The 12,099-nt window shown below is 39.9% G+C and overlaps 1 protein-coding gene across 2 annotated transcripts in view; it reads left to right on the top strand.

Annotated features, from left to right (window-relative positions):
* Positions 1-9,900, top strand: part of osbpl3b (oxysterol binding protein-like 3b) — an 86,708-nt gene extending 76,808 nt beyond the window's left edge. For both annotated transcript variants that reach the window (XM_057834291.1, XM_057834290.1), the window contains 3 exons: positions 4,455-4,581; positions 8,410-8,532; positions 8,671-9,900. In XM_057834291.1, the coding sequence (XP_057690274.1) occupies positions 4,455-4,581; positions 8,410-8,532; positions 8,671-8,767 (347 nt within the window). In that variant the 3' untranslated portion in view covers positions 8,768-9,900. The remainder of the gene's footprint in view (positions 1-4,454; positions 4,582-8,409; positions 8,533-8,670) is intronic.
* Positions 9,901-12,099: the final 2,199 nt, after the last annotated feature.

Genomic DNA, 12,099 nt, shown 5'->3' with positions numbered 1-12,099 from the left:
CATAATGCTCTCTGCTAAGCCTGAACGATATATCGTTTAAACATCGCCATCGCGATGTGCGTGTGCGCAATAGTCCCATCGCAAGCACGTGCGATAGTTTTTCTTTTTTTTTTATCCACATACGCCTCACTTTCTGGTCTGCGCACAGCCTCCTACCCTCCCTCTCCCAGCCTTTTGATCCTCTCAGTCACTGCAGCACAACAATGGCTTTGATCTGGCCAAAGAAGTAGAGCCTAGTTCGGGCCTAAAAAATCCAGCCCGACCCGACACGGCCCGCTGGTATTGAGGCCCGACCCGGCCCGAGCTCGATCACTTAACTAGATTTGCAGGCCCGAGCCCGAAAAACCCGATTTTTTTTTTTTTTTTTTTTTTTTTTTTTTTTTTTGAGTGACGCGGAAAAAACGCAGCAGCAGCAATTTATTTTCATTTCTTCGAGTTGGCAGAAAAAAACGCAAGTTTTCTTAATGTTTAAATAATCTACATTTTTTTTTTGAGAATTATCAAAGCATTCACACACTGAAATAACGCTGGGAAAGTTTGTTAAACATATTTCTGAGTGTGTGGGATATTGTTCTCACATGGACGCGCCTCTCTGACAAGGAGAGGGAACAGGAGAGGGCGGCGCCTCGGCCGTGCAGCGGGAGGACAAGAAGAAAAAGCGGCCGGCGCCACGGCGTTCGTGCACACGCACAAGCAAAAGCGCAATACAGAGAGCATGCTCTCCATTTTTGTTTTTGTTTTGTTTTTTTTTAAATAATTTATTAGTCCGGCATGGCGGCCCGACCCGACCTGACCCGAACGTGAATGCTTAAATTGTGGGCCCGACCCGACCCGACATTCGGGTCGGGTCGGGTCGGGTTCGGGTTCGGGCACAAAATCTAACCTCTACAAAGAAGCAGACTTCACACGGGCATCTGTCAATCATCGTTTAACTTGTTGAAAGGAAGCCGCGCTGGAATGAATGTGTGTACTGTGGGGACGTTGGAGACATTTAAATGCCAGAAGTGATCATGAGGAGTTTGAAATTTCTACATGTCACTTCAACGGTCACAGCTAAAGTAAATAAACAGAAGCATTTAACAAAGCCAAGCATTTATCTGCTACAGTACTTTATTCTTGTTCAAAAATGATTTGGTTGGACAGTTATGTTTAAAACTTATCATCATTATGAAATTTGAAGTGCTTAAAAACCATTTATTTATATACATTTTTTAAATCACTTTGGGGGGGGAAGTTGGGGGCGGAGAGAGAAAAAAACATGTCTTATACACGGTGACCCAAAAAAAAGTTTACACTGCCATAATACAACTTAAATGCCATGTTTATTCATCTTAGAATTAGAATTGAATCACAAATTATACATTATTGTAAAGAACATGTACAGTACACTCTATTTTTCAATGTGTCCTCCCTTAAGTGTCACAACAGCCTCCAGGCGCCTGCGGAACGCTTCTTTATGTAGGATGCTGTCATCTTTTCCCAAGATCTAACAATGGACCTCTCCAAGGCTGCCACAGAAGTTTGTGGCTTCTTACAGGCACTGTCCTCCACAGTTGCCCATATGCTATAATCCAGGGGATTGAGATCTGGACTCTGGGGTGGCCACATATCACCTTGTCAATCAACTTTTTGGTCCGCACAGATCGGCACTTCCAGACCCAGGTTTTCGTGAGGCTGTTCCAATATCTTTCAGCTTCTTATAACTTTGTAGACTGCACATCTGGATATTCTCAGATTTGCTGCAATCTCAGTAGGTGTCAGACCGGCACGCAGCAATTCAGGTACAGCTAAAGTTTTCTTCATTTTCAGCAGAAGCACAGGAATTGTAGAGACGAGAGATTACCAGCTGCATTGAGTGACCTTAATGAATCACTTAAGCATGACAACCTATTTAGATATGTTTCAATGGCTTTTAAACAAGCAGTCAACTGAGTGTAAACTTTTTTTTGGGTCAACCTGTATGTATCTCTTTCCAATGCTAAATCTGAATAAATACATTGGGCACAAAAAACACACACAAAAAAAAAAATTAAAATGGGGGGGTGGGCTACTTCGCGGTTTTTCACTTATCGCGGCGGGTTCTGGTCCCCATTAACCGCGAAAAACAAGGGATGACTGTACACTGTGGTGATCTAAAGTCTTTCCAAACAGCTATTTAAGTCATCTTGTGAAAATATCTTGGAAAAAAAAAATATGATTTTTTTTTAATATCGCAATATAATATCGCAATGTATTGCAAACCCAAAAAAAATCGCAGCAATAGTTTTTCCCAATATCGTTCAGGCCTACTCTCTGCACTTTAAACAGAACCCTGAGACTATCACAGAGCAGGTGCATTTATACGGAGACTTGATTACACACAGGTGGATTCTATTTATCATCATCGGTCATTTAGGACAACAATGGATCATTCAGAGATCCTCACTGAACTTCTGGAGTGAGTTTGCTGCACTGAAAGTAACGAGGCCGAATAATATTGCACGCCCCACTTTTCAGCTTTTTATTTGTTAAAAAAGTTTAAATTATCCAATAAATGTTGTTCCACTTCACGATTGTGTCCCACTTGTTGTTGATTCTTGACAAAAAAATTAAATTTCATATCTTTATGTTTGAAGCCTGAAATGTGGTGAAAGGTTGCAAGATTCAAGGGGGCCGAATATTTTTGCAAGGCACTGTATATGTATGTATATATATATATATATATATATATATATATATATATATATATATATATATATATATATATATATATATATATATATATATAGTATAGTATACAGTGGGGAGAACAAGTATTTGATACACTGCCGCTTTTGCTGGTTTTCCCACTTGCAAGCCATGTAGAGGTCTGTAATTTGTATCATAAGTTCTCTTCAACTGTGAGGGACGGAATCTAATACAAAAATCCAGAAAATCACATTGTATATTTTTTAAATAATAAATTTGTATTTAACTGCTTCAAATAAGTATTTGATACATTACCAACTAGTAAATATTTCGGCTCTTAGTTCTTTTTTAAGAACCCCGCCTGTTCTCCACTCATTACCGGAAGTAACTGCACCTGTTTGAACTTGTTACCTGTATAAAAGACACCTGTTCACATGCTCAAACAAACAAACAAACAAACTCCAACCTCTCCACAATGGCCAAGACCTTTGGAGCTGTGTAAGGACATCAGGGATAAAATAATAGACCTGCACAAGGCTGGGATGGGCTACAGGAAAATAAGCAAGCAGCTTGGTGAAAAGGTAACAACTGTTGGAGCGATTATTAGAAAATGGAAGAAGTTCAAGTTGACGGTCAATCTGCCTCGTTCTGGGGCTCCATGCAAGATCTCACCTCGTGGGGCATCACTGATCATGAGGAAGGTGAGGGATCAGCCCAGAACTACACGGTAGGACCTGGTCAATGACCTGAAGAGGGCTGGAACCACAGTCTTGAAGAAAACCATTGGAAACACATTACGCCGTCATGGATTAAAATCCTACAGCGCACGCAAGGTCCCGCTGCTGAAGCCAGTGCATGTCCAGACACGTCTGAAGTTTGCCACTGACCATCTGGATGATCCAGAGGAGCAATGGGAGAAGGTCATGTGGTCGGATGAGACCAAAATTGAACTTTTTGGTCTAAACTGGGCTCGTCGTGTTTGGAGGGAAAAAAAGGATGAGTACAACCCCAAGAACACCATCCCAACCGTGAAACATGGAGGAGGAAACATCATTTTTTGGGGCTGCTTCTCTGCCAAGGGTACAGGACGACTGCACCGTATTGAGGGGAGGATGGATGGGCCTATGTATCGCCAGATCTTGGCTGACAACCTCCTTCCTTCAGTGAGAGCCCTGAAGATGGGTCGTGGCTCGGTCTTCCAGCATGACAACGACCCAAAGCACACAGCCAAGGCAACTAAAGAGTGGCTCCGTAAGAAGCATTTTAAGGTCCTGGAGTGGCTTAGCCAGTCACCAGATCTGAACCCGATAGAAAATCTATGGAGGGAGCTGAAAGTCCGTGTTGCCCGGCAGCAGCCCCGAAACCTGAAGGCTCTGGAGAAGATCTGCATGGAGGAGTAGGCCCAAATCCCTGCTGCAGTGTGTGCGAACCTTGTCAAGGACTACAGGAAACGTTTGGTATCTATAATAGCAAACAAAGGTTTCTGTACCAAATATTAAGTTCAATTTTTGTGATGTATCAAATACTTATTTCATGCAATTAAATGCAAATTTATTATTTAAAAATCATACAACGTGATTTTCTGTTTTTTTGTATTGGATTCCGTCCCTCACAGTTGAAGAGAACTTATGATACAAATTACAGACCTCTACGTGCTTTGCAAGTGGGAAAACCAGCAAAATCGGCAGTGTATCAAATACTTGTTCTCCCCACTGTAGTATAGTATAGTATAGTATTGTATCGTACCGTATCATGTGTAGTTATGCAATTGCTGTGTGTATATGCAGATGCCATGCCACTAGATCACGAGCAGTACTACGGCTTCACTAAGTTTGCCATTGAGTTGAACGAGCTGGACACTTCCCTCAAATCACTGCTGCCACAAACTGACACCAGATTGCGTGTGGACCAAAGGTGAGCGACAACATTGCTCATCCCTTGAATTAAGTTTTGTGTGTTTCCTGCTGTGCTGATGAAATCGACTGGATGTGACAGACACATCAATAAAAAAGGGGCAAAAGTCATAGTGCATGTACAGTATACTCGAAAAATATAGGGAACACGTTTCACTCATACTCACAGCTTTTATTGATTAAAATTTTCAATAAACTTAACATGATTATCTTTTCCCAGATTAAACCTCTAACCTCAGAACTGTGATCCCTACATACATGCTAACCACTTGGTGACCTTACTGCCACAACTAAAGTAATATGAATAAATACAGTAACTAACTAATAAATAACCAGAGGTTGGTAGTAACACGTTACATGTACTCCATTACATTTACTTGAGTAACTTTTTGAGATAAATGTACTTCTAAGAGTAGTTTTACTAAGCAATACTTTTCACTTTTACTTGAGATTTTTGAAGAAAAAAAACACACTATTTTGGGCCACACAAGAGTCGTTACGTTTCCTCTTTATTCTCCATATTAGATTTTTTTTTTTTTTTTTTTTGCCAGCGATGCTAAGAGTCGCGCTACCAATTTCACCAATGAGAAATCCCAACAATTATCACATGACTCGAATATACTAATCCGACGCAAGCTTGCCGTTCTATGATCACGCCAGTCTGTTCACTCAATCTTTAAAGCGACGTAAAAAATGAAGTATTTGACAAAGAGCCCTGCCATCAACATGTCACAAAAGCGCGGATTTAAACCTCTCTCCCAGTTTTTATTTGGCGCCGATTGGCCACGGTAGGACGGAGATATAGTGTATCACAAAAGTGAGTACACCCCTCGCATTTCTGCAGATATCTAAGTATATCTTTTCATGGAACAACACTAACAAAATGACACTTTGACACAATGAAAAGTAGTCTGCGTGCAGCTTATATAATAGAGTTAATTTATTTTCCCCTCAAAATAACTCAAACTATAGCCATCAATTTCTAAACCCCTGGCAACAAAAGTGAGTACACCGCATGGGAACTACGTACATCCCTAAATGTCTAAATTGAGTACTGCTTGTCATTTTCCCTCCAAAATGTCATGTGACTCGTTACAGGAGTGCTGTCAGCATTGCTGCAGAAATTAAAGAGGTGGGAGGGTCATTCCCACCACCATGCTTGACTGTAGGCATGACACACTTATCTTTGTACTCCTCACTTGGTCGCCGCCACACATGCTTAAGACCATCGGAACCAGACAAATTAATCTTCTTCTCATCAGACCATAGGACATGGTTCGAGTAATCCATGTGCTTTGTTGACATGTCTTCAGCAAACTGTTTGCGGGCTTTCTTGTGTACCGTCTTCAGAAGAGGCTTCATCCTGGGGTGACAGCCACGCACACCAATTTGATGTTGAGTACGGCGTATGGTATGAGCACTAACAGGCTGACCCCCTTGCCTGGTATACCAGACTCACCGCTGTTCCAGCGATTGAGTCTGGCGACCGTCCGGCGGATCAAATTCCGAGGGCGGAGCAAGCCACAGCAAGCAGACAGCGGAGTGGACCAATCAGCGACGGGCAGACGTGACGTTTTTAAAGCGACAAGTATTTAGCGTGAGCGGAGAATGGAGAAGTTTATTCAACATGGCTAGCGCGAGCCATGTTGACTGTGGTCAATGACTTGTTTCGATGTGAGTTGGTAATTTATAACTGGTTTTACCGCGGATTGGAACATATTCTCAGCACTCCCGTTCGCCATCTGTGCTGTTGTAGACACGACTTTCGACGCGCAAGAGTGACGTTACTCGTTAAGAAAACGTCACACAAATAAACTTATTTGATTGGACGATTGATTTTGTACCTTGTTCGAGAGGCTGTTAATGGGCTGGGTCCCAGACTATTTCTCACAGTGTTTGAAAAATACAGGGAGAATAGTCTGGCTGTGCCAGGTAACTGACCCCCCACCTCTTCAATCTCTGCAACAATGCTGACAGCACTCCTGTAACGAGTCACATGACATTTTGGAGGGAAAATGACAAGCAGTACTCAATTTGGACATTTAGGGATGTACGTAGTTCGTTTAGATATTAATGACTGTATTTTGAGTTATTTTGAGGGGAAAATAAATTAACTCTATTACATAAGCTGCACACAGACTACTTTTCATTGTGTCAAAGTGTCATTTTGTCAGTGTCGTCCCATGAAAAGATATACTTAAATATCTGCAGAAATGCGAGGGGTGTACTCACTTTTGTGATAACACTGTATGATCCTTTTAATTTCATAAGAGTAACTATGAAGGAACTATTCACTATTTAAACTAGGAACTATTTTCTCCACTAGAGGGCACTCATGCTCTTTGGACAAAAAATGCTTCATTTCTTTTTTTTTCTCAACGGAATTCAATTTTTTTTTTCTTTTTTTTTTGTATTTCTTTCGCTTAATGTGGTTATGTAATGGGTCGTTGTACCGTATCATTATGACAGCAGTTCATATGGATAACTTTGTGTTGAGAAAAAATATATATACCGTTGTTTAAAAAAAAAGACATCAAACAAAAATGTAAGCAGTTACAGTGGTACCTGTACATACGATCGCTTCGACACACGAACTTTTCGACATCCGACGTAAAATTTGACTCGCCATTTGTTTCTACATCCGACGACATGCTCGAAATACGACGACAACGGCAGCACCGCAGACGAATGCACGGCGGATTTTCTTGTGTGACAAATCAACACAGGTTTCAGAAAAGGTTGGTACAGGTGGTGAAACAAGGAAAAAGTTGACGCTTACCTTCTAAATGAAGATGCAAATGACAGAAAAATATGAGCGTAGGGTGGGCATCCGTGAAATGGCCCAACAATACATCTCCACGGTCCTCCTCCGACCATCGTTCGCCAGTCTTTATAAGTTAAGCTGACAATTCTTATTGTGGTAACATCTCCAGAGAAATCGCCAGCTTCGCCACGTTTTCATCATTTCTTTCACAACTTATTCAACACAAAACGCCTGCTGTCTGCCGCAATTGACGATGTTCTCAAGAAAGCATTGAAAGCGAAAGTAAACTTTCACCCGCTCCCCTCCCTCTTTGTCACGTCAGCGCCGCGGTGCCTTCAGGTACAGAAAAAAACGTCCGCCTTATTAGAACCCGTTTCGTTACACTATTACAGGAATTATTATTATTATTATATTATTAATCCGATTTTTATTTATTATTTATTTGTTTTGCTATATGTAATTGCCATTTGTAATAGTACCAGCAGTATTTTTTAAGGATTTAGTGCAGGTTTTTGGGCTGTGGAACGAATTAATGGAATTATAATGTATTCCTATGGGAAAATCCTGCTCGACATACGACCATTTCGACTTACAAACAAGCTCCTGGAACGGATTAACTTCGTATGTAGAGGTACCACTGTACTCACAATGTTACTCATTACTTGAGTATTGTTTTTACCAAATATTTTTTGTACTTGTACTTGAGTATATTTTTTGGATGACTACTTTTACTTTTACATGACTAATGTTATTTTGAAGTAACATTACTTTTACTTGAGTACAATTTTTGGCTACTCTACCCACATCTGTAAATAACTAATAATAATTAATCAACTAAAAAAATTGAACTCAACATCTTGTCTTTTATTCATAGCCACATGCAAAGGTAACGCAAGTTTATTTACAGAACATTTAGCATGTAAACGACCTACATTTTGTGAGACAAAGCCAATTGAGTCATGAACTCTTTCGATGTTAAACAGTCAAGCATTACAACTTTTACATTTGAACAGGTGTTTTTTCCTGATTTACATGTAAATGATGTCGGTGCTGCATGGTATGCAGATTTCTGGAGGAGGGGAAGCTCGAGGCTGCTGAGGAGCAGAAGCAAAAGATTGAACAGCTGCAGAGAGAAAGACGACGAGTCCTTGAGGAGAGCAACGGCACACATCAGCCCAAATTCTTCAGGTAGTCTCTTGTTTTCCTGTATAGAACGATGTACGAATTGGAATAAGACCATTTTGCAATCTTAAATGGCTTTATACCTTCTCCCAGTGTGTTGCATCTGTTTTTTTTTCTCTTTTGTCTTTCTTCATTCACGCTTAGGAAGTCACAGGACGACACGTGGGTGAGCAACGACACTTACTGGGAGTTGAGGAGCAATCCTGGCTTCGCCCACTTAGATTTTCCGACATTATGGTGACATGAACTGAAACATATTTGCAGCCAGAATTCCAATGGAAACATCCGCATTCAGCACCACCCTTCTTCTTTATTGTTATTGCCTTAACAACAAGTGCTTATCTAAGTTATGTAAATATGTTATGCACCCTGAGAATGTTGATCGATATACAGCGAGTGCAATTTGGAGTAATGTGAAAATGATGACGAGTTCCACCTCATTACAAGATGCTGATGAACGGGTACCTCACCAAAATCATTGAGTGGCACATCATCCTGTCATTTAGACAATCTCTACCTCAGAGATACAGTAGCCTTGTTACGCCATCGATGAACATTAACATTCAATATTTATTCTGCACACGCCTGATGCCTTATTGCTGGTGATTTTATTTAATTCTTTTTGTGGCATATTTTTAGATGTTTTTAAATTTTATCGTCCGTATGGTGCTCTGAACATGAAACAGATCTGTATTGAAAGTTCATTGTTATTAACCCTTTATAGACCACTCATTTAACTCAGTGGCTGCCATTGACGGCACTAGACTTTCAATCCATTTTGACTGGGAGAGGCTGGAGGAATGATGCTGCTAACCCTCCCAGTCAAAATGGAATGGACATCTAGCGCCGTCAATGGCATCAAAGCATGAGAATTCACAGTCAGTCCTCCTAGTTTAAATGACTTAGACACTATTGTTGTCAATGGCAGGCAATGACTTAAATCCACACTAGGTAACTTTACAACCGTTATAAAATATTTTCATAACATTAATGATAATATGTCGACTGACAACTAGTTGAACGACACCTCTTTTATATCTAGAGGGGGTCTATATCACTTTTACCGGCACTAATTAACTTTGAGTTGGATGGCAGAAACCCTGCCACACACAAAAAAACTACTAATGTGCTAACTGCTTTACATCACTTCCACTTTTCCCCATTCATTTGAAAGACGGAAGTTGATGCGAACGAGTTCGCGCGAATTCTGCAAAGATGGCAGAGCAACAAAAGAGACAAAAGTTGTCTCCAAAGGAAAAAAAAAGAGAGGCGAGCAAGATAAATAAACATAATAATAATAATAAACATTGGCAGCCCACCCGCTCAACCGAACTCATCAGCACTAACGAGTTCGGTTGGGGTGGGTGGGGGGCGGGGGGGGGGAGTTTTAGCCACACAGCTGCTAACCCTCATATGTTATTGTTTAGCAACAACTGGATTCATTACCTTAATACTATTCATCCTTCACACAGCCGCTGGAAACAGAAATGTTGTTTAATCCATCTGCAGGCGACCGGGAGATAGATTTTTGATTGATTGATGATTTTACGACACACAGATGTCTTCCCTAATGCAAAACACTACGCTTTTGTCCACCGGCGTCGCTAAAATCAACCAAAACGGAAAAGTTACCAAGTGTTGCTTTGAATACGTACTATGAATTTTAAAAAAAAAAAAAAAAGATAAAAACAACTACAGTGGTACCGCTACATATGAAGTTAATTCATTTCAGAACCTTGTTTGTTAGTCAAAATTGTCATATATCGAGCAGGATTTTCCCATAAGAATACATTATAATTCCATTTAATTGTTCCAAAGCCCGAAAACCTCCACTAAATTCTTAATAATTACTGCTGGTACTATTAAAAATGGCAATAACACATAGCAAAACAAATAAATGATAAATAAAAATCGGAATAATGATACAGTATAATAATAATGAATAATTCGTATAATAATGTAATAAATCGATTTTACGATTTTACCGTATTGGCCCCAATATAAAACAGTGTTTTTTTGCATTGAAATAAGAAAAAAAGGGGGTCGTCTTATATTCGCGGTCTAGACATCATACCCATTCACGACGCTAGATGGCGCCAGATATCATTAAAGCGATGTTCTGTCATGACAGATCTCAGCTACTCTCCCCATTCATGACGCTAGATGGTGCCAGATATCATTGAAGCGATGTTCTGTCATGAAAGATCTCAGCTACTCTCAAGTTTAACCAGTTTGCATTATTCTATTGCAATGTTTTTCCGTATTCAAATTTGTTTCAAGACTACAGTTACAGTTAGACTTCACTTTGATGGTTAATGCAGTTATTGCAGTTTTGTTGTTATATCCCAATGGATTGGTTTATTTACATTTCAAAAACCAGAAGCTATTCATTTACGAATGTGAGTGCACTTTTGTGTACATATTTAAATATTCAGATATTAAGATTTGAATGTGGCAAAATAACATGTTTTTTCTCTCAAATATATTGTTATACTCATTTATTTCGGATGTACTGTAATTATTTTCTGTATAAAAAATAATTTTTTCAAACTTGAGTCTTGAAAAAGAGGGGGTCGTCTTATAATCAGGGCCGTCTTATATTCGGGCCAATACGGTACTTTCTCTTTTAATGTTTTGTTGTTGTTGGCGTCAACTGCGGCGGACAGTAGGCATGTTGTGTTGCACAGGTTCTGAAATAAATGATTACAAATCTGACGATTTCTTTGGCGATGTCACCACAATAATAACTGTCACCTTAACTTATAAAGACTGGCAAACGGGGGTCATTTGACAGCCGTATTGTTGAGCCATTTAACGGACGTCCACAACACGCTTACTTTTTTTTTATCATGTCTATCTTCATTTCAATGGTAAGCGTCACCTTTTTCCTTTTTTCACCACCTGCACTAATCTTCTCGGAACCCAAGTTGTTTTGTTGTTGGTGTCAGCTGGGGCGGACAGTATGCTTGTTGTGTTGCACAAGTTCTGAAATAAATGATTAAAAACCTAATGAAGCTGGCGATTTCTTTGGCGATGTTACAATGATAATAATAATTGTCACCTTAACTTATAAAGACCGGCAAACGGAGGTCGGAGGACGACCATCAAGATCGCAGACATTCTTCGGCCGTATTGTCAAGCCAGTTCACGGATGCGCACACCACGCTCATATTTTTCCATCTTCATTTCAATCGTAGGTGTCACCTTTTTCCTTTTTTTCACCACCTGCACTAACATTCTCGGAACCCATGTTGATTTCTCTCACAAGAAAATTCGTCATGTGTTTTGCGAGGAAAAAAAGAAACTGCGGCGCTGTCATAAATCGGCGTATTTCGAGCATGTCGTCGGATGTAGAAACAAAATAGCTAGTCAAATTTTACGTCGGATGTCGAAAAGATCGCTTTTCGAAGCGATCGTATGTCGAGGTACCACTTTAGTGTTGTTTGAGGCTACAACCAGTTTATTTCTGTTGTTAGTCATTTAAATTTCATGAATTTTGTTTTTACTAACATTTTATTAATGTAGAATTGTATTTATTCATTAATAATGAAAATAATAATGACAATTCTAATC

The sequence above is a fragment of the Corythoichthys intestinalis genome, chromosome 4 (assembly GCF_030265065.1).
Source record: "Corythoichthys intestinalis isolate RoL2023-P3 chromosome 4, ASM3026506v1, whole genome shotgun sequence".
Classification (NCBI taxonomy): domain Eukaryota; kingdom Metazoa; phylum Chordata; class Actinopteri; order Syngnathiformes; family Syngnathidae; genus Corythoichthys; species Corythoichthys intestinalis.
The sequence above is the reverse complement of the archived record's forward strand: the minus strand, read 5'-3'. Positions and strand labels throughout refer to the sequence as shown.